The following is a 27959-nucleotide window of genomic DNA, read 5'->3' as shown; positions in this document are numbered from 1 at the left end:
ACAGCTTTTTTCCAGTCTTTTATAGCTGCTCACACCTAACCTGACAATTGTTTTTTGCTATTTGCCTACATCTAGTCTTTCAAAGCATTAAGCATGGTTTTCATAGAAACAACTCTTTCTTTTAACAACATATTTTGTCAGTTTATGTATCATTCTGTTGGTTTACATCATACAAAACCAAGGATAACTGGAAAGAGAAGGTTTGGGAGCAGAGACTCGATTCTTGGTAACCTACATCTTACTTAATTGGACAACTTACTTAATTGGAATACCTCTCTACATGTAGACAGAGTGGCTAACTAGCCACAGGATTCAACATGCTATGGACATCTGTCAGTACGCTTACAGGGAATGGTGAATACCATGGAACAGCTGGTTAGTCAGTCAGGTGACTGTCAGTTAAGAAGTTTCTATTTTATTTCAAGATAGGTTGACATAAATTTTTCCTTTTTGTTTACCCCTATTGTAAAAAAAAAAAAAGTCCATTTTTAAAATCAGAACAAAAACAATAAAAATCATTATTTTTAAAAACTTGGAGATATCTTTTTTCTTATCCAAGTTAGTCTTGACCTCTCCATCTGTAAAAGGGGTTATATATGTTCCTCTGTGCCTCCCAGAGGGTAGTGAAGATTAATTATGATAGACGTGCAACTGACTCACTGTATAAGAGGTCTGAGGCATCTGCGGAGTGGGAGACCTGCAGCGCCCTCTCTGGCCAACTGAGTGGTTCAACATGCTTTTGCTACCCTAATCTTTTCCTATTTCTGGAGGGTGCCAAGCTGGTTCCAGCATCAGGACCTTTGTCTCTGATATAGACACTGCTGCTGGAGACCTCCGCTCTGATCCCCTCTCAGCAGGCAGGGTGCAGCTAAAGCATGCTCCCCTCCTGGAGGCCTTCCTAATCACTCAGGCTAAAGTAGGCCCCCTCCTTCTGCCCCTTCTCAGTGCCTCCTTATTTCCCTAATAGCACTTATTATTATCTGAAATTGTCCTTCCTTGTTTGTTTGCTTGTTTATTGCCCGTCTCTTCCCAGTTAATTGTCTGCTGGGATGTGACCTGCTCCCTCCTGTTCGCTGCTACACTCCAGCACTGGGAATGGTGTGTAGCATCTTGAAAAAGATTTGTTGAATGGATGCATGACTATTTTATGTAAAAAACACTGTAGGTACAGTGCCTCCTGCTGGGCTGCCCAGTCTCATTTCTCCAGGGAAGCTTAAGCTCTTTTCTCATCAGTCTAGTCCTCTATGACCATCACCAGAAACAGCTTTCTCAGGGGTCCTCTGACTCCGAGGCAGACCAGACAAGTACACAGATGCAGGTGATAAGTACATATTCCTTTTCGCGCTTGTGTTGCTCCTCTGCTTCCTTCATCATTTCTTGTGCCTGCTCGAGTTTTGCATCCACCAGCTTCTGCTGCAGCTCTCTGTGTTTAAATATTTTGTCCAGATGCTGAGGAAAAATAAAGTGCACACATCACGCTTGACTTATTATTACTGGTGCTGAAAAATGTAAAATAAAAAAGCAATGTTGACATAGACACATTTTCTCTGGATTTTAAGATTGAAAAAAAGAGAGGAGTTGGCACCACTTATGGTTTCGTATAAAAGCCCCAAGTTGGTGGAGTCCCCTGCATTTTTCACTACCCGAAAATGGCTGCAAAAGGTGGAGGTACCAGAGTTCACAGAGCTCAGCAATGCTAACTCCAAAAGGTCCCAACGTTATTTTTCTGAAGTTGGTAACTATCAGATACGATGCTAGTTATTATGCTAGACAGCACAGACAGTGATGTGTATTGCAAAGGCCACTGCACCATCTCTTGGTAGTTTGACTCTTTCAATGACTATAAAACCACTTTTAATCACAACATTAATGCAGTTTGTCATGGTGAATCCTCCTCCATGTTCTTGCCTCAAGGGTTGTGAGGAAGCCCTGAGGTATTGCCTGTGGCCCTGGGTCCAGGACTGAGGCAGGAACCCCCTGACTTCAACTCTGTTGCTCTGGTGGGCAAGATAAGATTGAGGGTCACAGATAAACTGATGTGCAAATGTGCCTCCTCTGCACCTTTTGACTTTTTGATTACCTTGAAAAGAAGCTTCCAACTCTGCCTCATTATGGAGAATTTCTTGCTCATTAGGAGGTCCCACTGGCAAGAGGACATGTGGAATTCTATCCTTGGGCCTTACTTAGAACCAATCCCAGGAATATACACCTAGTCTACCAGCAGTTCCCATCTGAGATCTCTGGGAAGAGTATGGACATTTTCTTTTCATCTTCTTCCCTTTTATTTTTGCCTGCTCTCCTCTGGAGCAGGACTGATCTTGATCTTATATAATACTGTTATTGGCTTGTGGGATATGTACAACGAAGAATTTTAATTTAGATGACATGGTGATTCTTAGGAGGGAATGTGTGAGATCTTTTTTGGCTCAGTATGGGGTGTTTAAAAAGGCTGAGAAACATTGTTTTCAGGGATAACTGTGCTCATGGCCCATCGCTTTCTATTTATTGTCTTTCCTTTGCAGTGATTCCAGTTTTGAAGAAATCCTGTATGACTTTCAGCCAGGTATTTTGTAATACCATCTGTTTTTATTTTGGCTAGTGAAAGAAATCTGATCCTAAATATTAATCAATTGAGAGAGCTGGCCATAACTTTGTTATTAACCAAGTTCCCCACCGCCACAGCCCAGATGCAGATCTGTATGCAGGGCTTCTCAGTTGTTTGATGTGGTTCTCACCTCCTCTCTGAGCTCATACTGATCAATGATGCTTTTCAGTTTCTCTGCAAGCTCTGTGTTCTCCTGACACAGCTTCATATTGCGCTCACTCTGCTGCTCAATCTGGGCCTGGATGTCTGTCAGGGTACTCTGGAAATGACTCGTAATCTCCTTCCTTTTCTCTTCTTCCTCACGTGCCCGCTGAAGTGTTTCTTCCTGTGGATAGAAAGCAAACTCTTCCATTATGCCATTTTATAAGCACCCTGGGTTTACAGAACTCAGGGTTTGGTCAATGAAAGGAGATTAGTGTGCAGGGTTAAGTAGGATATTTTTCCTCTGTTCCCTAGAGGTAACATTGCTCAGCCCCAAAATAAATGTTTGAGCAAAGGTTTCAGTTGTGAATAGACAGTCACTCAGAGCAGGTGCAGCAAGGGCCTTGAATTTGATAGCTGGTGATGAATAGTCTTGTTTTAAAGATGACGAGTCTCCTGCTGAGTGAATAAAGTACATCAATTTCTAACAAACATGCAGTTATAAGGTTTTGCTCTCTTGGCTGTGGCCTGGGAAAAAGGCCACTCAGTTTTACTGATTGATGGGACAGATCATGTGTTCCCTTGGTTTGGCACAGAAAGAAGAACAATAGATCTTATGTTCCTCTATAAAAAGATGGCATATTAATCATGTGTTCCCCAAATTCTTGTATTCCCTCAATTTTGTAAGTATAAGTGATCACAATATAAACTTTTTCTTAGTTAAAAAAAAAGCTTTCACTAAAAAGCTTGGGAAGGAAACTAAGATAACCATAGGTGAATTATAGTAATTCAAGAATGTCAAAGGCAATCTGAGAAAATATGCTGGATATTTTATTTTTGAAGGAACAATCATTCCACATGTCACATAGAGTAATTGAAATGTTCAATGTAACTTTTGAATCTGAAAGCAATATTAAGTTTCAAATCTTCTTTAACTCTAAAGTGAAACATGTAATTTTCCCCTCTCCCGCTTTGTTAACACTTAAGAATTAGAAATTAACTTTTATATCATTTCTGTTCTCTTTTCTCCTAAATCAGAACTCCCCCTTCATTGCTAACTACTAACAATGTAACCAAATTTCCCCCATATCTATATTGAGAATTATTTGCTTTGTGATTATTCATCTCATTCTTTTAGAATAAAAGGGTTTAATCCTGCAACATGACACCAAAGATAGAGACACTGCTGACAAGTGATACAGACATTTTAGGATTCCTTTCAGTTCTGATTAATTGTTATTATGAAAGCTTGCTTCATTGTTGGCAAGTAAAATTATACTGCATTTAGTTGCCTATCACGATGAAGTTATATAACAGGATTTTTAAAAAGAAGTACTGATTGAAACAGAAGTAATTGTGCAAATCCTTATTATGATAGTAGAATAATGTGATCAAAATAAAAACTGATGCTGAAAATATATGCTCTGGAAATATTTTAATTTATCATTAGGTGTCTCCTTTCTTCTACAATATTAACACATTTTCTAGCTCTAATATGACTCTTAGTATCAGAATCATAATTTTTCATGGAATAAACATTGAGTGGGAATTTCTTACGGATATTGTATAAGAAATTTATACTTCCTAATCTGAAGAAATTAGCTGTTGGAGATATTATTTCCCTGAACTTTGTATGCTAACACTTACTACATGTATTTTACTAAAAGTAATTATGGCCATCTGTTAAGAGCAATTGAATATACATATGACAGTGATTGTTTCCTTATTAAGTGATTAGTTTAGAAGCCAACAACTTCCTACTCATAGAGTTACAGTCCATAACCTGAATGCCATTTGCGTTCATAATTATTCCATCCATGAATGAATGAGTAAATGAAAGAATCATCCCATATTACCCAGAAAGTCTGAGTTTTTCACTGGCCACTGGCTACAGAAAGAAGGTATAGCTGTTAGTATGGCATTAAACACGTGTCAGACCATCATAGCACCCAATCCTAGCCCACAAAATGGCATCTTTCATTTTACATTACGTTGTTTTTCAATGAGAGAAAAATAAACCTACTGCAATCTTATAAAATTTGGAGTCCATTCATCAAGAAAATGCAATCATTTAGACAATGTCTGAGATTAAGTTTTCTTTTCTTTATCATGAACATAATTCAAAGTGAAAATTAATAATGCAAAGAAGATTGAGGGACAAAATTTGAAATAACTTAAGAAAACAACTTTGCAAGCATCACTGTGCATTTTAGAACCAATGCTGTGTCTGGCACACAATCCATAGGTATTCAGTAAATGTATATTTAATGAATCAATGAATTGTTAATTTACATGTAGACATACGAGTAGTTTGGACTAGAAGATTCCTATAGTCTTTTCCACATTAAAATTTTGTGATATTCTGATAACAAATCCTACCTATTTCTTTACTAAAATCGTGTTGCCTGAGACACCCATTTCTTACAGGGCAGTTCTTTTACAGTACAATTTGAAGCTCAGATTAATTGCTTCAAATATATGTAGTATGTTGTTGAAATAAACCTATATCTCGGACTTTCACTGGTCTTTTTCTAAATTATCTTAAACTATGAGATTTTCATGCAGCTTTTTTGACTCATTGAAGAATTAGTTTTAATAAGGAATAGTGAAAGTTAAATTTTACAGTGGTAGAAAGAGCCTAGATATGCATTCTCTTTCTATAGCTTCCCAAACTCCTAGCATGTATAATTTTGATTCAGATATACTTAGGTTATTTCACTAATATGGCCAAGGAAGCTCATACCACCCTGACCCCTCTGTAGATGACAGCTGTAAACTCTGGACGAAACAACTACTTAAAGACATTGGAGAGTAAACAAAATCAGGTGGATTCTGGAGGGAAGTCGACACCTGTAGAAAGGGAATGGTATATTGTAAGTCTCCCAGTTTATATGGCTTTAGCTTGAGGGAGGACTGCAGTTGGTGGCTGCATGGAATGGGCAAGACTCTCATAGAAAACCTACCATCTTTCTGGCCTGAAGAATGAGAGTACAGAATGCCAGAAACTACAGCTACTAGAAGGTAAGGGGAGATTCCCAGGAAAGAGAGAGTTATGGAAAGAGAGCCCTAAATTCTATAAATAAACTCTGTCCAAATCTTTAACTGACCTTGAACCACACACGTGTAAGGCAGACTCAAAGCAGCCTAGCTAAAGGAAAAAAAAAAAAGGAACTGAAAGTAGAGCTGCTGCACAAGAGAGAGATTTGTAGTTTGACTCTAACCAAGTTACTTGTCTGCTTAAAAAAAATCAACATTCTTCAAGGAGTATTATAGAGTCCATATTCTCTACAGCATAACAGCCACAACATTCAGGGTATAATCTATAGTAACTTGACATATGAAGAACCAAGAAAATGTGACTCATTCTCAAAAGAAAAAGAGGAGGCCTATTCCATAAAGACATAGATGTGGAATCAGCTGACAAGAAATTTTAAAGCAGGCATTATGATTATGCTCATTGATACAAAGGAAAATATTATCTCAATAAATGAAAAGATAGGAACTCTCAGGAGAGAAGAATACTCTGTAAGGAAGAACAAAATGGAAATTCTGGAGTTAAAAGTTACAAAATATGAAATTTTAAAATCACTGGATGGACTTAGAGCAGAATAGAGATAACAGGGGAAAGAGTCAGTGAATATTAAAATAGACCAATGATCTAATCTGGGTATAAAAGGAAAATAGTATTGGTGAAGAACATGGAGAGAGACTCAAGGACCTGTGGAATAATTTCAATTGTTCCAATGTAAATGGAGTTAGAATCTTAGAAGGAGAGAGAGAGAATGGGGCAGAAAAACTATTTGAAGAAATAATGGCTAAAAGCTCCCCAAATTTGGGGAAAGACATAATTACAGGTATAAGAGCTCAGCAAATCCCAAGTAGGATAAATATGAAGAAAATCACACCTGGGCATAAAGAAGTTGAAGATCTGAAAACCAAAAATACATAGAAAAACCTTGAAAGTAGCCAGAGATAAATGACATATCACATACTGGGGAACAATAATTCAAATTATTGTTGATTTTCATCAGAAAGTATGGAGGCCAGAATACAGAATCTATAAAAGGCTGAGTGAAAGAAGGAAAAGGGAAAAAATCTTGTCAACCCAGAATTCTATATCCAATGAACATAGCCTTAAATCATAAAAGCAAAATAAAGACATTTTTAAATATATGAAATAAGAGAATTAGCCTATGCTGTACGAAATGCTAAAGGAGGTTCTTCAGGCTGAAGGGAATGACACCAGACAGAAGTGTAAAGCTTCAGAAGGAATAAAAAGCATCAAAAATTGTAAATATCTGGGTTAAAAATAGAAGACAGTTTTTGCCTTTAACTTAAAAAAAATGTGTAATTGTTTAAAGTAAAAATTATAACATTGTCTCATGGGCTTTATAAGTGTATGTAAATGTAAAGATGGGGGTAGTAAGTGAACCTATTTATTTGTAATGTTTCTACATATTATGTGAAGTGATACAGTATTAACTCCAGACTGTGAAAGGTTAATAATGTATATAATAATCATAGAGCAACTACTAAAAATAGAAAGAGGTATAATTAAAAATCCAAGAGATAAATTAAAATAAGAATTTAAAAATATTCAAATAATACAAAAGAAGGCAGGAAAAGAATGGAGGAACAGGAAACAGGTGACAAATAATAAAATGGAAGATGTATATCCGCTCCAATAATTACATTATATGTTAATGACTGCTGCTTCAATTAAATGGCAAATATTACAGGAATGAAAAGAAGCAAGGTTGAACTATATACTGTCTATAACAGACGCACTTTAAATATAAAGACCCAGGTTGAAAATAAGCGTATGGAAAAAGATATACCATGCACGCAATAAAAGTAAGAAAACTGGAGTGGCTGAATTGGTATCAGATAATATAGACATCTATAGTGATAAAACAGCCAATTCATCAAGGAGGTGTAAAAATCATCATTGTATATGCACATTATATTAATGCCTCAAAATACATGGAGCAAAATTTGACATAATTAGAAGAAGTAGCCAATCCCACAGTTACAGGAGGAGACTTTTAACACCCATCCTCCAGCAACTGATAGAACAACAAGACAAACATTCAATAAAGACATAAATAATCTAGAGCTAACTGTTACTTATGCAACACTATACCTAACATCTGAAGAATGGGCATTCTTTCCAAGTGCATATAGTATGTTTATCAAGATAGACCAAAAATGATGGTCTATAAGAATTAAATAACACTTCTAAATAATCCATGGGTCAAAGAAGTAATCAGAAGGAAAATAGAAAATATTTTGGATTTGAATCTTGATTTTGGCACTTAAAATATGCGTGACCTTAGGCAACTGACTTGGATTGCTGAGTCTCAGTTTCTTCAATAAAATGGAGATACTAACCCTCATAGGGTTGTTGTGAAGATTAAATACAATACCATATGTAAAGCACTTAACACAAGTCCTCGCATAACAATGATACTTAATTCCATTGTCCATAATGGAAGCCACTACTGAGGGTGCCTGCGTACACCTACCAGGTCTCCTGCCACTTCCATCATTCTGTCTTTGAATGCTGTCCAAAAAGACCAAGCCATATCATTGCACTCCTTAAATATCTTTGTTGATAAATCTTCTCGCTTTGTCTGATTTAATTCTTATCTCCTTACCGTACATCATTACTGAAAGCCAGGAGATTTATGCAAACACAAAGTGCTATTACTCGGTTACATATCAAGCTGGGGATGATGCTCCCATTCTCGTCTACCCTGGGTTTTGATGGTCCTCGTGCAATGATTAAAGAGATGCCAGAAACTCATCTCCTACAACTTGTAATTTGAGAGAGTTCATCACACTGGCCTCTCATTTCCTAGATATCAAAAAACAATTTTGGAATACAAGGAGCTATTACCCTATTCTATTCTTCTCCCTAACTCCATTGTACAAACTCAGTAATGATCTTAATCTGTTTCTTAAAGTATCTTTTTAAAAAACACATGTAATAATAACTATCTCACAGGAATATTGATGTCTAATTAATTCTTGTTTGTTGAAAGCTTTAGGATCTTCGGCTGGAAGGCGGATTGTGGAGCATGCAGTATTATCTTGGAGAGCACTGCATCTTGCTTCATTGAATGGAGCTAGTGTCTGTGTGTAATCAAATTAACCACACTGCTAGAGGCTTACACTGTAATTAATGAAACCCATGCGGACTGAGTGAACTGATCAGTCTATTATTTTTAGATTGAATAATTAAGCTTGAAGAGCTTCAGTGTTTTCCCAAGTAGCTTCCTTTTTTCAGATGACTATTGACATTTTGGCTCTCAATCTTGTCTTATCCTGTCGGTTAGCTTTGTGTCAATTTATTTCATGTCCTGCAATTTTCATTATCATACAAAAACGATGAATTTTTATAAATTTTAATTTAAAGAGTAGAACTAAGGGCCTACCTTAAAAAAACAAAAGAAAACAAACTCCACATAAGAAAAAGGTAGGAGGAATGTGACACATTTTATTAAAGGTTTGCTCTGTGTCAGGTACTATGTGGGCATCTTACCTATGTGACCTCATTTAATTTTTCCCCAAACACACAATGAGGTTGGTATAATCCCCATTTTGTGGATGAGGTAACAGGCTTGGGAGGTAAAATAATTTAATGCAGGTCACAAGTGAGCAAGTGGTAAGGCTAGTACTTGAACCCAGGTCTCTCTGATTCCAAAACTCACACCCTTACCATGAGTAGTGGAAGCCTGTGTCTAGGCAGCATGCAAGAAATTGGGTCGCGTGGGGCCTTGGGGACACGTACCTTCAGTGTCTTGTTGTGTCTCTGCAGCTCCCGGCACAGGCTCTCCAGTTTGCTTCGAGCGAGGACAGCCCTACTGTGCTCACTTTGTAACTGGTCCTTTTCCTTTTGGATCTGTACCTGTTTCTTTTGTAGGAGTTTTAACTTCTTTTGCTCAGTGCGATGTTCATCCAGCTAGACATGGGTGTGCAAACGTGAAAGAAAATGGAATCTATTTTAAGTCGATGGAAAAGGAGTAAGAGAGGAAATGCCTCAAGGTCACTCTGTGCTTGTTTGGATAGCACTGTCCCTGCGGAATCCGATGAACTTCGTAAATGTTGCCTTTTGTAGGTACAGTTTTATGAGCATGACATTTATAGGTTTTTCCTTCATCGTTATTATTATTGATCTCTTTTACTTTGCTCTTCTTTTTGGTGGTCTAGAAATAGTTTCATCTTTCTTGAGTCCGTCTAATGACGCCAGTCAATATAGAACGGCATGTCTCAGGATTCACAGTAATGCCTTGAGTTAGGAAAGTGGTCAGTGGTGTGTCTGCTTGGTTTACATTTAATTCTGACAATTCTTTCTCAAAACAAGCTTTAGCAACTATTTTTAAAAATAGGAAAGTGAAAAAGAATATGAAAATGAATATATGTATATTCATGTATGACTGAAAAGTTGTGCTGTACGCCAGAAATTGACACAGCATTGTAAACCAAGTATAACTCAATTTAAAAATAAATAAATAAAAAAAAAATAGGAAAGTGAAAAGCAGCTTCCTGGTAAATAGAAGATGCAGTCTGGGGGTTGTGAGAAAGGAGGAGAGGAGAATGTACCTCTCAAATACATAAGCACTGATGATTTGTCACCAAAGTTTCAGAAACAGCCACTGCACAACTCAGCAGCCCTCATGGCAAACATCTGTAGAAAGCCTTGCTCCCACCCACTCCCACCCCTTCCTGCACCCTCCATGCTCGTGGCGAGTAAATCATGACCCATGTTTCTGCTGAGCACAGGTGACACCTCTTCTCACTCCTCCAGCAGCCACAGCCAGAGTATCAGGGGCACCGTGAAAAATGAAACAAGGACCCCTGGGCTTTACATCTAGGAGTGCTAAAGTTCTGGGGTAGGAGTGTCAGATAAAATGTGGGACACCTAGTTAAATTTGAATTTCAAATAAATAAGGAATAAGTTTTTAGTAAAAGTATATTCAAAGTATTACATGGGATGTACTTTTACTAAAAAAATTGTTGGTTTACTTGAAATGCAGAGTTAACTGGGCATTCTGTATATTTAGCTGGTAAATTTGGCAGCAAATTTTACGGAATTCTAGTTGGAGTGGGGGAGTTTGGGGTTTAACCGCCAGAGACTAGCGTAATAAAAGTGTGGATCTCAGACTGACAATCAGTGTGGCCAGGTGCAAACTGGAACCCTTTGTCCATAGCTGTTTCCTGTGCTGTACTTAGTTCCCTCAGGCATGAATGGTGCGTAAGCCAGGTGGGTGCTCGTCCTAATAATGGCCTTGTTGGCTAATGAAGAGGAAAAGGCCTGGGAGCCCTTGGGTGCTTCAGGACCCCAGGTGCTCCTGGTGCCTTGAAGAGCTGGATGCAAATGGTTATGCACACAAAGTTCTGATACGTGTCTCAGATACCCTGTCTTGAAAAAGGGTTTATTCTTTCTGAACTAGAACAACAGGACTGTCATACTGTCTTCAGCTGACATCCCACCACACTGAAATGTCCATAATAAACCCTTGCCAGATTAAGCTGGGGATATTCACACATGATATTCCATCTTCAGACTTAAGGGCAGTTTTTACTTACTAGTAAGAATTAGCATCAGGGAAAACCAGGCCATTATTACTATTAATGTTGATTGAAATTGGTATCCTCCTTGAGGTTCGGTTGGGAAATCAATGATATTTTATTGTGTGTCTTTCATGCTAACCTCATTTTGCACTGTAGTTATTAGATAGGGGTGAAACTTCTCGTGCTTCCGTTTGGACTTTATATGTCCTTTCCTGAAACTTATATATTGTTATTATTCTTACGGCCATTATGATTTGGACCTTGGAAGATTAAACCATCTGTCAGTGCTTCTCACCCTTAGCATCAGAGCTTGCGGGTCAGGTAAGTGTTTGCTGGGGGGGCTGTCCTGTGCACTGCAGGCTGTTTAAGCAGCGTCTCTGGCCCCTACCCACTAGATGCTGGCAGCAACATCGATTGTGACGTCCAGAACATCTCCAGACAGATGTTGCCTACTGTCCCGTGGCGGGCAAAACCGCCCCTGTTTGGGGGAACACTGCTCTACACGGATTTATTTGAGCATCAAGAGGATGAAACCTTACCTGTGTTTCATCAGTTGGAAGAGGTGATTTGTGCTTGCTCGTTGACCATTTAATGTTCTAGCTTTACTGCAAGATCATTTACATTTGGAATTTACCCAGGTCTATCTTGCTTTGCTCTTAAGAAAACCCCTTAAATTTCTGACAATTTTTTTTTAGAGTGTGGCTAATTTTGTTCAAATACTTCAGATTTATGTGAATGCTTATGGGGTTTCTTAATGAATGAAAGCAAACATATTGCAACTGAGTCATCTTCAGTCAAATGCGGGCTTAGTGATTTAATAATGTATTTAGACATGGTTCTTCTGTATAATTATAACAGGCATATAGGATTTTATCTGCAATTTCTCTTATTCTCTCTCTGTTATTATGCTAAAAAAGTAAAATTAATGCCAAGTACTAAATTAGAGTAGTATTAGTAATGTTGGTTGTGACTATTTTAAAATTGAGGAAATTTATAAAAATATTTCTTCCAGGTCATTTCTTAATTTAGTCACGAGATGTCCTTATTTATTAATGAATATATACAATAGTTGATGATATTACAGGATTTAGAATCTATAAGGATGCATGAGCTAGAGTGACAGTTTGATTCACAGCTTTGAAATTTAATGATTTATTCTATGTTAACACTTATATTTCAGACACTCTATATTAATATCCAAATCAGTGAGCAGGGAAATAGGTTTTAGTCTCCAAGTAGAAGACTGAAATTCTTCATAATTTTTCCTTTCTGAAAAGGATATGTAGTGGGTCTTGGGGGTCAATCTTTTCCTATTCATTTTTCCTAGCACAATCTTTTGGGTTTAAAAGTTTACTACAGGATGTGATACAAATGCCAAAGTATTGTAAGACTTGAATTGACTGGGATCTCTGGAAAGGGGTTGACTGCTTGGCTAGGAGAGTGAGTGGGTTCAGAGAGTTCCCGGAGACCAGGGTGAACAGCCCTGACTCATGAAGGAAATCGTGGGCAGACTGGATAAGTGATTCTTCTCTGATGTCCTGCTGTGAGGCCACAGCACCGTAAATAGAATGTTGCCTAGTTCATCCAAGTATGGAACATGGCCTTAGAAACCAAATGTGAATGGCCTTGATATGAGTAAGTAAATTGAAGGGCGAAGAGAAATCAATGTAGTAATTATTGAAAAGAGCAAGGATAGACAAGGTGAGGGTAGGGGCCAAGTTTTGGAGAAAATGTCTGTTTTTGACACCTACCATTGTATGTCACTGAAATTGTTCATGAGTGGTTAACCACCAATATTAAACAAGTTGCAATAAAATTGATACACTAATACTTGCTTTATAAATTTCTACCATTCTTTTGGAAAGCCATATGACCATTAAAAGAAAAGCATTTATCCTGCTTGATGTAGTAATCCCAATTCTGGAACTTTTTCCTAGGGGAGGGGGAGGGAACAAATCTCTTATGCATGATGGTGTTCACTGCAGCCATATCTGGTAAAACAGACAGTGAGAGGAATCTAAATGTCCCCAAATCAGAGATCCAGTGGATAAAGCCAATTAATGGAAAATGACATAGCTTTGACAAAATATAATTATGAAGACTGTAACTATGTGGGAATATGTCTGTCATATGAACCAAAAAGACAGATACTAAATTATATGTAACTTATGATGGAAGTTATACCAAAGGAATCTCTGCATGTATAACAGAACTGGAAAGGAAGACAGATAAATCCGTTTGTGTTTTAGATTATAGAATTAGAGATATTTTTACTTGTGTATTCAGCATTTTCCTTATATCTTTGTTATGTGGTTTATGTGATTAAAAATAATTTAGCACTACTGTTGACACAGTTAAGCAGTCACCAGTCATACAGGGTTTCAGAATTTCTCTGGGTCTACTGCATGACAGTTCAGCATAACACAATGTGTCAACATACGAGGAAGAAAGGAAAGAACAAATGGAGATCACATGACTCATTAGAGTGAAAAAGAAGGAAAACAAGTCACTCATCAAACCCTACTCCATCAATAGGGATAAGATGCAACCAGAGACCTGAGGGGTTTGTGGGCCTGAAACTTCCTCAGTTCTGGAGATTTTCTTAAAAAAAAAAAAAAAAAGAGAGGGAGAGGGCATTACGTTCAGGGCCTGAGAGGGGCCCTAACTCAGACTTCTTTGGCTGCAAGGTAAATCTGCCTTCAGGGCCAGTTCGACCTACCATCTGGAGGAATTGTTTTGTTGGGTGTGTAGGCTTAAGATTCATTCTCCTGTCACTGCTTCTCCAAAAGAAATAAGTGGAACAATTCTTTTAAGGAAAATCAGAAATAAGAGAGAGGCAGAGAGAGAGGCATGTTGCCCAGCTTCCCTCAAGAAGACACCACATCTCCACAGTGGGTCTCATACTCCCCAGGGTGGTGCACGGACCTCAGGGGTAGCTCCTTTAGCCAGTTTTTGTGAGGGTTCACTGAAACTAGGGGTCCTGCCTTCACTGAACCCTCCCCCTTTTTCCCAACTGGCCCGTTGTAGGAGTATTGGCCAGGAGACAATCCATCTCATGGATTCCCTGAAGTCTAGGAGGGGCTTCCCTTCCTGCCAGCTGCCCTAACTTATTCAAAGGCAGACTGCATGGGGAGGGCCTAGAAATGGAAACAAAATAATCCACGTCAAATGCTTTGCCATTGTGAGGGACAGGGTGTAGATCAAAGAGAATGAATGAATGAATGCATGCGTGAATGAATAAATGGAGAAATAAATAAATAAAGTCATTAAGAACAAACGAGAATGTGTCACAAACTGAGGGGTGGGATTAACTCAACCCTCTGCCTTCCTGAGGGGACACCGCCACCCCCCTCCCTCAAAAAACCTGGGCATAAGAACTAGATGAAAGTTTGCCTTTATGTCAAGTGTATTTCTGTTTTATTGCAAAGTCAAAAAGAACTTTAAAATAGTCACAATTTTTAATCATCTATAATTCTTTCTTCTATCCCCCAAATTATGCACATAACTGAAGGTGGAGTAGACCCCAACTCTATTCCCTTTCTTCCTTTTGCTGTTATTCCTCAGTTTTCCTATTTTTCTTTTCTTTTCCTTTTTTTTTTTAATTCTGCCTTTCTGAATTCTGGCTTTGTCTTGCCGGAGGTAACCAGCCATGGTCTATAGAGATGTACCTGAAAACTAACAGCCTGTTTTTCTCAGCTCTAACCAGAGCTTCAATCTTTCTGACAAAAAGGGCCAAAGAACTTACCAATTCAGCATACTTCTTGAATAAAAAATCAAGCTTTTCCTCAGGTGTTTGCAACTTGTTCAGATTTTGCATTAGCAGGTTGGCTTCTTTGCCTTAAAAGAAAACAAAAATCATAAAGATAATTTTTAAAATGTGTTGAACTTGAAGTCAGATGATAAGGACTAGAATCTCAGGTTGTACACTTGTTAGCTACTAAACAACCTTGGCCAAGACTTCTAGACCATGGCTGGTTACCTGCTTAACCCGTTGGAGCTGCAGGTATAATTTTTTTTTCCGGGTAAGAAGGAATAACGCCTACTTTACAGAATAAGTAAGGATTAGTGAGAACTTCGTAAAAATGTGTGGCACAGTGTCAGGCTCATGGTAGATTCTCAATAAATGTCTGCTATAAGAGTAGTCCCCAAATTTTCATCCCAAGAATCCATTCTTGTTACTTTCCCCTCATTTTCTAAATATTATAAGGAATTTTGAATGTTTTAAAAATATTCAAAAGAATCAAAAACACTGACATTATGAAAGAATAAAGCATCCATTTCCCCATGTTAATTAATAAAAAAAGAAGCAAACCAGCCCATCCAAGTATCTACCATGAAACAGCCAGCATTAGTACACGGAGCTTTAAAAATTCCAGCCCAAAGCAGAGAAACAATACAGGCAGACTTAGTCTGCCCATTTGGGGGCTTGTTTTTGTTCTTTTAGTGCCTCTTTCCTGTCTTTTTGGTGGGGAACCAGTTCTCTCATTTCTGTGCATGAGCCCATTCCATGAAGTTTGAGCAGAAATGACTCTGATCATATTTCCTAATAAGCAGAGAATAAAGTCAATACACAGAGAAAATGGACCCAAGACATGCAAGGCCTCTTCCACAGGCCTTGCTGGGTCTCCCTGGTTACAGGCTTAGCCTCCCAGCAGCTTCCCTTCTCCCACCCAGGCCTTAATCTCCGTTGGCAGTTTCATTTTCTGTTCCCAGTTGGAGTTTATACTACATTTAAAAACTCATCTGTTCATGATTATTTGACAGTGAACCTCAGATTCTTTTCATTCCCCATTGTCCTTCCTTTTGTCTTGTTCAGCTCAGACTGCCCAGTTTGCCTTTCTGTGGTGCCTGGAAGTCTTGTCTGTCGGTATCCACTGGGCTGAGTGTTGGGAGGCAGGCCTACGTGTACTGCTGAGTGTATCTTTGCAAGGGTCCAGGTGAAACAGCCTTCCCATCCTCACCTACCTGTGACAGGCACCTTGTCTAATCAGAGTAGGGCGGACAAGCCACACAGTGGAGCCCATATAAATCCCGATATAAATCTGTTTGAGAAATATTAACAACTTTGACAACGTCTCTCCCAAGAACAGTCATTTCTCCTTTGCTGGAATTTTTGCCTTCATCCTGGAGAGGCTCTATCATGGAATTAGAGTTACCAAATGAAATGCAGGACATGGGACATACTTGTACTAAAAAAAATTATGCTTTGTTTATGTGAAATTCAAAGTTCCCTGGGTAGCTTGTATTTATTCATTTGCTAAATCTGGTAACTCTAGTGGCATCAAAGAATTTTAGGTTTAGAAGGAACTTCAAAGAGTACTCAGACAACTGGTTAATTTTATAGATTAAGAATCGAAGGCCCAGAGAAGTCCAAAGTTACATAATTAGTGTTGGCAGAGCCAAGGCTTGAATCCAAGGTTTGTCTACTTGCTCAAAATCACTCCACTCCATGTGAAATTTTGATGCCAGAGAAACCTAGAGAAATAAAAGGAGACTTAAAAAAAAAATGACCTCATTCCTAACAGCTGATTTCATCTATCTTTGCTCAGTGAGTCAGTTCAGGTTAGAAACAGGGCCTGAGACAGGGGAGCATGTGGGTGTGAGTGGTGCCCCACCAGGAATCCAAATGACAGCCTGTGGCTTGGCTGTAATATGTTGCCTTGAGATTGATAATTTCTGCTGCCCCACCCCCTTCGGGCCTGTGCTTTGAGCTATTTCTGCAGCAGCGGGTTGGGCCCTCCCCTTACCCTTGTTTTCAGTCTGTGGAAGGTACCCACACGATGACTGCTGTGCTGAGTTAGTGTCATCTATTAAAAGTACTGTTGGTCAGATTTGGCCCAGGACCCAGCACAGTGTTTGGCCCATGGCAAGAGTTTAGTAAATGTTGGTAAGAATGGAACAAATCAAAACCAATCTGTGCATGCTAACATCATGTAAATCAAGTAAGCACTGTCCGGAAGACAACTTTATGATCAGCTGGAGGACAGACAGGTCTTACTCTCACCTGTGACATTTAACATATGCTTAGCATACCTTTCAGTGTGAGTACTGACATATAAAACCATTATATGTCTCCTTTGGGAAAGATAGAAACACCTGAGTGAGTCTGATGGGTCTCTTTTTCTCTCCGCATTCAGTTATCTTCTCTCCCTTTTGTTTTCTTTATGAGAAAAGGGTTTTTTTTGTTTGTTTTTTGTTTGTTTTTGTTTCTTTTTTGTCATACTCATTGAGGTCTGTTTCTGCTCCCATATTCTGTTATTTTGTATAGAAGGTTAACATTCAAATGCATCAGTCTACCCTTCAAAAATGATTTCAACATGGAGGGACCTAGAGGTTATCATACTAAGTGAAGTAAGTCAGATAGAGGAAGACAAATATCATATATCAGTTATATGTGGAATCTAAGAAAATGACATAAATGAACTTATTTACAAAACAGAAACAGACTCACAGACATAGAAAACAAACATGGTTGCCAAAGGGGAAGAGGGGAGGGATAAATTAGGAGTTGGGGATTAGCAGATGCCAACTACTATGTATAAAATAGATAAACAACAAGGTCCTACTGTATAGCATAGGGAACTATACTGAGTAGCTTGTAATAACCTACAATGAAAAAGAATATGTATGTATAACTGAATCACTATGCTGTATACCAGAAACTAACACAGCATTGTAAATCAACTATAGTTCAATAAAATTTTTTTAAAAAGTGATTTCAACAAAAAAATACAAGAAATTGGAGACAGGCATGTTTATTAGAATCCACAACTTTGTGACATCAGAGAGCTTAGTTTTTAAACTCCCATTGGTTTTCCTGGACTAGAGTGCTGTGTGGGATTACCGTGGAAAGGGGGAACAGACAGAGACTTGCTCATCTTCTTAGAAAGGCTGTAATTATAATTCCATGAAAATGCAGTTATTTGGTGACAGTGTCATATACAAGGGGAAAAATCAACTCTCTGTGTTTAAACTACTTGCAGTTTCTTGGCTATCACTATAAAAAAGTTTCTTAAAAAGAAAAAAAAACTTTAAGGGTCTAATAATTAGGAGATTATTCCAGGGAAAACAAAATAAAGCAAAACTTTATAATAAAATAGAAAAATATCAGAAAAAGCAGAATAAATGCATCCATTCCCAACTTGGGTCAGAAGAGAGCCCTAATCACTTTGCTCAGGGCATATTTTTCTCTCCCATTCCACTCACGCCTCTTAAACCCTCCTCTCTTTTCAGGATCTGTCCTAAGTGTTAGTTTCCCTATGAATCTGTTCATGAACCCTTCAGTGTCGGTGGATTCCTCTTTCTCCTAAATTCCTCTGGTCTTCTATCATCTGTTCCAGAAAATTTAGCATTTGTATCGAAGCAACAGTTTATTTCTCTGTCAGAGTGAAACTAGATATCAAGTTAGAATGGATAAAACAGACTGGGAAGGTGACCATTGTAAGGCAGAGTAAGTAAATGGTGGAAAAGATTTTAGAAAACCAGTGTCCTAGTCAAGGGGCCTCTCAGAAGGCAGAACTGAAACTCACCTGTAACTGGAAAGACAAAACCCATTAACTGAGCTGCAGCTCAGTTGAATGCTCCTCAACCAACATACTGATTATTTTTATATATCTTTGGCCCTATACTATTAGTGCCTTCCGGTCTGCCTCCTTCTTTATGACTGATCTCACAATCACTTTATTTGTTTGTTTTGTTTTTGTGTTGGCAGACTTTAAAACTCTCTAGGCTTCAATTTCCCTGTGTATAAAATTAGTAGGTTAGTCTGACCAGGTAGATTCTGAGCTCAGAATGGACCTGTGGATCGGCTTTGTTTTTCTCTTGGATATTATGCTTCAAATCTATGATCTCCTCCTCAATCAGTTATCAACCTAAATATCAGAAGGCATATTACCCTTTATCATTGTTTCGTGCTTATTACTATGTGGTGCACATCATGTTGACACACATGGGATTAATAAGACATCTGTGAGCAGGAGGATGGGGTGGGAGAAGCAAGGGGGATACTTCGATGTTAACAGGACGTGTCATGGTGCTGTCTAGTGGGGAATCTGTTTCTGTTTCAGTTCAGATTCCAAGGAGAAAGCAACTCCACCAACTAAAGAGATTTTTAAAATGTTCCCTAAACTGCTCTGGTTTATAGTGAGTGTGTTGACTGTGGGAGGATACGCAGCCTGTAGAAAGAAAACAAGCCCTGAGTGCTTGGGTTTTAGAGGTGTTTCCCAGATATTCAAAGGTGTTCTGTGAAAGAAGGGCGTTTTGGGTCCAATAGGTTTAGGAACTATTGTAAACCATGCCCATCACTATTGGAGATTTTCATTGTTGTCTGTATTAAAGGTCAGAGGATTCTGGCAACTAGGAAACTAGCTTGGTCTGAAATGTCAAATATCTCAAGGTATACACTTTGGAAAATTTTGGGTTAGAGAGTCAGAACATTGCACCATCTCAAAAATACCAATAAAGCAAATATTATCCTATGAACTTAATAAAGACTTATCTTTGATCAAATACATAAGCAAAGACTAAGGATATATCTTCAGGTACAGACTGAATGATGTACTAAAAGTCTATAAAAGCTCCAAATAGATTCTAAAAGGAGACCACAGCTGACACTTTATATTTTCTCCAAAAGGGTGCAGGAGGCATTTCTGAAGCACTGGAACCACTGCTTCCACAATCTGTTTGTGTCAAAATTACTCAGAGTGCCTTGGCCACAATCCAGACCTGCCAATTCTGAATCTCTGTGCTCAGGAACAGCATTTTTGACAAATTCTGTATTTGATTCCAATGCACAGGTAAGTCTGAAATCATTGGTCTAGATGACAGCGTAATGTCATTTAACTGATAAATAACCAAGAAGTCTGTTAAAGCCACTTGCAGATAATTGAAATGATGTTTAAATGGTGTCTACATATTTAAATTAGCCTAAAAATGTTGTTTTAACTCAACTGTAGCTGAAATAGTACAATGTTTAGAAGAATATACTGATGGTGTTCAGAGGAACGGCATGAGGGTGTCAGCAGCTTATACACAGGTACTTAAGGTGGACCCACCCAGCCACTCTGATCACAGACTTTGGTTCTGACCAACACATTCAATTGAACTTTGACAACTTATAGACAGTGGCAGAATTAGTTGTGAAATTTTTTCTTTCTCTAAAATTTTTTTGATTATTTGGTAAGTGTGAGGTAAATACAGATTTTGAAATAACTCCTGGGAGACAGGGTAGAAACCAAAATCGGTCATCTTTAACTTTACCTCAGCTTTCTTCATACCCATCCCCCCATGACAACACATACAAATTCCTATGTAGAAGCAGTTTTAGAGTCATAAGGCAAAATGGTTAGGAGCACTTGAAATCATTCACCTCTGTGCCGTGATTTTGTATTATCTTATGGAAAGTTTAACAGTGACTAATGCAAAAGGATATTTCTGAGATGCCCTGGATAGAGAAGAAGAAAATAGCTCAGTAACACAGAGCAACTTTATTCTCTTTCCCGAAGTTTCAAAACACTAGAGTGGATCGAATCTTGGGAACTTGGTGTTATCTGGGTTAATCTTTATGCTGAGTGGTTCAAGTAGCTATTTGAAAGTGTCTTTTTAGCTGTTTTTGAAAGCATTGACAGCAGTGGTTTCAAGCATCATAGTGAGGTCTTATGCCGCCAGAGACATACTTTTGGGTTTACATATCACCTGTTACTGGAGTCTGGACCCAGTTCTGACTCCAACGCCCATGATTTTTCAAACTGCCACGTGGTCTTGCAGAAATGAGCAAGATGTGATCACTGTCTCGAAAGAGTCTCCCTCCAGCCTGGGAGGCTGGTACATAAATGACTGCTGCAGGAAACTTAGTGGAGAACCATGGAAAGTGATGCTAACTCTACCTGGGCATGTCAGGGAACGTATCATGTAGGAGGTGGTGTTTGCAGTGAGTGTTTCAATGAAATTCATCAAGGAAGACAGGCAGCGGGATTCTCATATTTGCAGTAACATGCTATCACTGGTAGCTAAAAAATGTACTCTCTCACCCTTCTTCCATAGCCATTCTTGGTGCTACCAATCCCCCATGCTCTCCTAACAATTCTCCTGTGCCTGTTCTAGCTCTTGTCCTATATAACAATTAGTGTGCATGCCTGTATTTCTCTCCAGAACTAGAGCTCCTTAACCAAAGACTACTTTTCCTTTGTGCACCTCATAAATACTAACCATTATTAAGTATTTGCTGAACCAATGAACTAATGATAGTAAAAATAGTTTCTGTAATTTTCAGCATTCTGTAATCAATACTCTTCTGAAGAGTTTTGCTAAATTAAAAAATACTTCAGAAATGTAGTTTGGAACACACTACTGAGTGATCTAATTGACAATCATTTTATATACAAAACCATCCCTAAACTCGCTCATTTATCATAGTAATAAATATTCATTGAGCACCTAGCATGTGCCATCTTCTGTTCTAGACACAAGGCATCCAATGATGTCCAAATACACACACAGTCCCTGCCCTTGAAATAAAAGAGCTAGTAGGGAAGAGATGGATTAACCAAATAATGCAAAAATAAATGTATATACTCAAATGCTGATAAACATCAGGAGGAAAGATAATATGGTACAATAGAAACAGAAAACAGGAAGACTGTATGGTGGGGCTAAGAAAATGCCATTTGAGTTGTGAGCTAAACGATGAGTTAAGTGTCCAAAGGGCAGAACTGGGAATGGGGAGGGATTTCTCAGTAGAGAAGATAAGACGTATGCAGGCCCCGTGAGGGGTGGAGTATGGCATGTTCAAAGAACTGAAAGAGAAGAGCAGGATGACTAGCTACTAGACAGTAGCAGTGACGGTGGTGATAGGGGCCGAGTGTTCAGGAAAGCGGTGTCGTGGGGTAAGTTGATGGGAGATAAAGCTGGAGAGACTGGTTTGGCTTAGACCATTAGGGGCCTAAAAGAACACGTTAAGAAGACTGGCCTTTGTCCTAAGAGCAATGGGAAGCCGCAAAGGACAGAGGGTAGATGGGTAACATACTGAGCTCACTTTAGCTCTACTGGGGAGGAAGTACAGTACACACAGGAAGAGAAGATGTAGAGAGAGCCTAAGCGAAGCCATTGTAGTAAAAATCCAAGTATGAGACGTAGCTTTTAGCAAAGGTTGGAGGAAGTGCCCCCTTTTAGGAACAATTCAAAGAAAAGTCATACAATTAAAACATAATTACTTGCCTAATCCTTTTAGAATTTTCTTTTCCAACTTTTGCTCTTTATTGCTGACAGGCTCTTTGGCTGTGGGTGGCTCTCCAGAAGCTGCAGGTTCTCTCTCATTGTCTTCGGTGGGCTCCTCGCAGTCCCCATCCTCATTGTCGGGCGGTTCTGGGTTCTCGGGCTGCTCCTTGGCCTTGGTGGGGCCTTCCTTCCCTACTGTGCTGGCAGCAGACCTGTAGGTGTTGATGATGTCTTCCAGCTGTCGGTTCAACTCTTCAGAGACATCATGAGCTCCCGGTTCAGGCTGTGCACCTGCCTCCTCCTCCGGCGCTTGCAGTGGGGTTGGGGATTCCTGATCACCTTGCTTCTCCGGGCTGTTTTGCCTGGGTAATGCTGAACTGTCCCCTGCAGGTGTTGACTGTGGTTCCCCCGACAGCTGTACAGACTGGTTAGTCTCCATACTGGGAGTGGTGTCTGGTGGCAAGCACAGTCAGGTTGGATGCAGTTAACCCAGTTACAGTTAAATGGTAAGGCTATCCCTGCATGGGCACCTACTATTTACAGTTTCTAACACAGAATGAATGTACTTCCACAAACCACTGATAGTGCAATTAGTTGGGTAGGAACAGTGAGAAACATCTTTTCAAACTGAGTCATACTATTAGCATATTTTTGGTTTCGGTCTTTAAATTTCAGAGGTATCTCCTATTATTGACATTAACAGAGCAATTCAAGCTATCATTTTTCATGGCCATATTTGTCATTTTTCTTAGAATAGCCAATTTGGGCTACCATTCTCATCTAATTCTATATAGATTTACAATCATTGGAAATACGTAGATATATACATTTAAAATGTTTACATTTAAAACAGAGGGGTTTTTTTCAAAGTTAAGTCATTAAGTACAGAGCCATTGAACTTCACTAAAATGATTCATAACAATAACATTCTAAACTCTATTTTAATCCATATTAATATGAGTATATTAATATAAATTAATTCTTATATTGGAAAGAGGAGAAACTTGCTTTTCTGGCATTTTTCTTTTCCCAGATGAGCAACATGTAATTATCAATCAGAAAAACGCCTTTTTTGAGGTTCAAACCAGCACCATTTTTAGAATAAGAGAATGAAGAAAGGTATAAATTAGCAAGTGAACTGATGTAGAAACATGGTGATGCGCATAAAAATAATTCCTTGAATTTCTACACTTTTCTGTTCCAGTATAAAATCTGATTTTCTTTTAGAGAAAGAAAAACAGATTACAATTTTCTCTTTTCAGTTCAAGAAGCTCTCAGATAACGGTAATTTTTAAGAAGTCAAATGTCTAAAGAGCAGGGAGGGAATGAACTAGGGGAATGACCCGGGTATAATGTGGGCTGTTTGGAAATGGGGGTGAGGGACGGGCTGAGTCAGGTATTCTAAGGTTTCTGGCTAGCACCAATTCTAGGGTCGCAAAGGCTTAGGCCTTTAGGTCATGGTGTATTTTATTTGCAAACAACGTTTAATCAAGCTGCTCTAACTAGCAGCATAAAATTATGACAGGGGCCTCATAACGCACAGGTTTTGCTGCTGTGGTGGCATGAAAGCAAAAACAGAAACACACTGCTCCACACACTGCACAGCTGCCTGCTCCTGTGCTCAGAGCAGGTGACAGCAAATGCTTAAACACCAGCATGAATGGGAGATCCAGCGTACAGACACTGCCACCCACTCATGGCCCTCACCAAGTACTAGTTAACTTCCAAATAAGTACTTTTTTCTTTCACCCATTTTAATTCATCATCTTTATTATCAAATGACACCATAAACGTCTTCATTATCTTCATCCCTGGAATTTCTTTAGCCTGACCCCAGCTTGTTGGGCACACTTGTCTATATATAACTTAGGCTTCCCCTGAACTTGGAGAGAGACACACGGCACCTGCTGTCCAGCCAGAAGTTATTTTAAGCTCTTCTAAAAGGAGCCCTGGCCTTTAGCACTTCATCTTTGAAAATCAAGGGAAGAGATGACTTTGAAAATCAAATTGAAAACAATAAACATTTATTGGTTTAAATCCACATGTGGGTTTTAAAGTGTTAGGGAGTCTTCTGAAGGTGAAATAAAGTTTAAAGTAAAACAAACTTCAAAGCAGTAAATTTATAACTGACTGTCCATAGCAGTTTTAGTGGGGTTAGTCTAAATGCAAGTGTTTTGTTTGTATTTGATTTATTCTTCATTCATCAGAGGGCATAATCATTAAATTTTTTTTATTGTCCATGGATATCCTTTAAACCCATGTTCCACATTTACTTTAAAACAGAATAACTGACTCATTGTGAACCGTAGGACAACTCAATTCTTAAAAGTAGCCTCAAGACAAATCCATAAGAGAAAAAAAAAAAAGCAAAGAACTCTGTTACTTTGAAATTGTCTTTTTCTACATTAATTAATTTTACAGCAAGAAATTGTTTCTAAATTTTATCTTCTATAAACTTTATTGCCCATCTTTTGCTGCCTCTGAGAGAGAATTTTTCACTTGTCCTGGCAGTCCCAGCAGATTATCACGCACACATCCCTTCCTGAGCCAACATTTTAATTATAAATAAAACAATGGAAAGTTCTTCCACAGTTCAGTGGCAGTTTCAAAGCTGCAAGTTTCAAACACCACAAACCGCATCCTACATCTTCTCATAGGGCTTGGGGGGAGTGTTTGTCATACTCACCAGAAGGCAAGGCGCTAAGCAGAAAGAGAAAGGAGAGAGAAGAGGCAGCAGAACTAGTCAGAGCAGCAGCACCAGCAGGAGACAGGCTGCCGGCTGTGATCTTACAGGGAGAGAGAAACCACACACGCACACACACACATACACAGGCACCCAGGCTGCAGGAGAGCAGGGAGGGGGTGGGGAGAGGGGAAAGGAACATCGTGTGACACAGCAAGAGAGAAATACACCCAAGCTTCAGAAGCCGTCTCCTGGGCAAGTGTCTTAGCAAAGAGCAGCAGCTGGTAGATCTTAGCAGACTCCATGTTTGTCCCTTACAAGTGTTTCAGTACATCGCCTCTTTGCTAGGGCAACTTTTCACCATTGTTGTTCTTTGGGGCAGATATCAGTTCTTTTTACTTCGGGGTTTATTTCCAGTGTGGTCTATGATTCTTCTTTTTTCTTCCCCTTCATATGCTAGCTTGATTAGTGTCAAGTTTCTCAGAGGAATCATGGAGAAAGGAAAACAATGGCATAACAAAAGGAGTGGGCAGAAGCACTTTAATTCCGAAGTCATTGGTTGGTTGGTTTGTAAAACTTAAAGATTTGGACGGCTCCTTGGGCACTGGGTTTAATGCCATCTTTGTGTACATGCTGACTGGTGTGACCTCAGACCCCAGGGCTTACTCAGGTTACTGCCTTCACGTCTCAGATGAGCGCTGGGGGAAGCAGTCGCTTTTTCTTCTTTAGCTGCAGAGCTTCCCACCTTCCACAGCAGCTTTTCCAAGTCTTCCCCACCTGAAGCCCTCAACCTGTTCCCTGATCCTCCTCAGGAAAAGCACCTCCTCTTCATTCACCAGAAAATGCCTCTTTCTCTTAACCCGCATTCATTCCTTTTCCTTCTGTTTCTGAAGATGTGTCCCCACACTGTTCCAAAGTGGATTCCTCCTTGGGACTGGCCTGGCATAGTGACACCCCTTGCGATAGGCAGAATCATGCCACCAGAAGGACTTCCACATCCTAATCCCAGGAACCTGTGGCCATGTCACTTTACAGGGTGAAAGACTTTGCAGTTGCGATCAAGTGAAGGGTCTTGAGAGAGGGAGATTATCCAGAATTCCTGTGTGGGCCCTGTAATTATAAAGGGTCTTATAATTGAAAAAGGGAAGCAGGACGGTCAGAGTCAGAAAAGATTTGACGATCCAAGCAGAGATCAGAGTGATGGAGGGCCATAAGCCAAGGAATGGGGGAAGTCTCCAGAAGCTGGGAAAAGCAAGGAAAGAGATTCTTCTTGAGATCCTCCGGAAGGAATGCAATTTTGCTGACACCCGATTTCAGCCCAGTGAAACTCATTTTGGATTTCTGACTTCCAGAACTGTAAAATAATAAATCTGTGTTGTTTTTAAGCCACTAGATTTATGGTAAGTTGTTACAGTAGCAAAAGGAAACTAAAATATCCTGCTCCCAAGCTTTTTCCCACCCCTTTCTCCGAGTTCAGGGAAGGCGTTAAGTTATATATATATAGATGACTATCCAATAAGATTCAATAAATGGAGGTCAGGATAAAGAAATTCCAGAGGTGAAGACAATGAAGCTGTTTACTGCATCATTTGATAACAAAGTTGGTGAATTAAAATGGGTGAGAGAAAAAAGTACTTCCTTGTAAGTTGATGAGTACTTGGTGAGGGTCACAGTGAGTGATCTTCCACATTGGATTGTAGCAAACCAACCCATAGAGAACTCTCAGTAAATACGAACAATAAGTCAGTGCTTCTTAAATTTAAGTAAGGTACAGATTCTCTTAAGGGCCGTTAATGTTGTAATTAATTTAAAGGAAGAAAAATAACTCTCCATGATTGAAACAAGTTATTTTACCAATATGTACTAATATAAAAATAGGTATAAACTTCTGATGCTTAGTTATTATATGATACAATTTAAAACATTATTTTAAAATTTCCTACAAAATCAATAAATACAATTCAAATTAATAACATTACTTTTGTGTGACAGACAATATTTTGCTGAACCCATACTGCTACTTGCAACATGAATATGTACTGGCTACCAGTCCTTTTGAGTTCCTGGCACTCTTCTGCAGTGTGTTTTGTGAAATGGCTCAATTTCTTTAACACTTGGTCTGTTCAAATTATTACATAAGTTTCATTCATATGACCCGCCATGAATTTAATTGGACTTTCTTTAATATAAATATATCATTTACTACTCTTTCTCATTTCCTGCTGCTTGGAGCTAAGTTGACTAGATATACACATGATAGTGAAGGCTCCCAAACGACAGATATATGTGGTAACACAGCATGACACCTACTCAGATGGTCCAGGATAGGCTTACACAGGCAGACCTCAGGGATATTGCAAGTTCAGTTCCAGACCACCACAGTAATGCAAACATTGCAATAAATCAAGTCACATGAACTTGTTGGTTTCCCAGTGCATATAAAAGTTATGTTTACATAGTACTGTAGTCTGTTAAGTGTGCAATAACATTATGTCTAAAAAGTACATATTTCAGTTAAAAAATACTGTTTTGCTAAAAAATGCTAGCTGTCATCTGAGCCTTCATCGAGTTGTAATAATTTTGCTGAGGGAGGGTCTTGCCTTGATGTTAGCTGCTGACTGATCAGGGTGGTGGTTACTCAAGGCTGGGGTGGCTGTGGCAATTTCTTTAAAATAAGACAACAATGAAGTTAGCCACATCAATTGACTCCTCCTTTCACAGATGACTTCTCTGCAGCAT

At 38.9% G+C, this 27959-nt stretch overlaps 1 protein-coding gene across 1 annotated transcript in view; it reads right to left on the bottom strand.

Moving 5' to 3' along the window:
* The window catches only part of TXLNB (taxilin beta), a 41813-nt gene extending 16434 nt beyond the window's left edge, over positions 1-25379 (bottom strand). Inside the window, exons 1-6 of the mRNA XM_010965646.3 lie at positions 25224-25379; positions 22538-22990; positions 15069-15160; positions 9540-9710; positions 2736-2930; positions 1330-1449 (exon numbers count right to left, since the gene is read on the bottom strand). Of these exons, the coding sequence (XP_010963948.2) occupies positions 1330-1449; positions 2736-2930; positions 9540-9710; positions 15069-15160; positions 22538-22976 (1017 nt within the window). The 5' untranslated portion in view covers positions 22977-22990; positions 25224-25379. The remainder of the gene's footprint in view (positions 1-1329; positions 1450-2735; positions 2931-9539; positions 9711-15068; positions 15161-22537; positions 22991-25223) is intronic.
* Positions 25380-27959: the final 2580 nt, after the last annotated feature.

Source organism: Camelus bactrianus, chromosome 8, assembly GCF_048773025.1.
Source record: "Camelus bactrianus isolate YW-2024 breed Bactrian camel chromosome 8, ASM4877302v1, whole genome shotgun sequence".
In the NCBI taxonomy this organism is placed as follows: domain Eukaryota; kingdom Metazoa; phylum Chordata; class Mammalia; order Artiodactyla; family Camelidae; genus Camelus; species Camelus bactrianus.
Note: the sequence above shows the minus strand (reverse complement) of the source record. Positions and strands in the feature narration are given on the sequence as shown.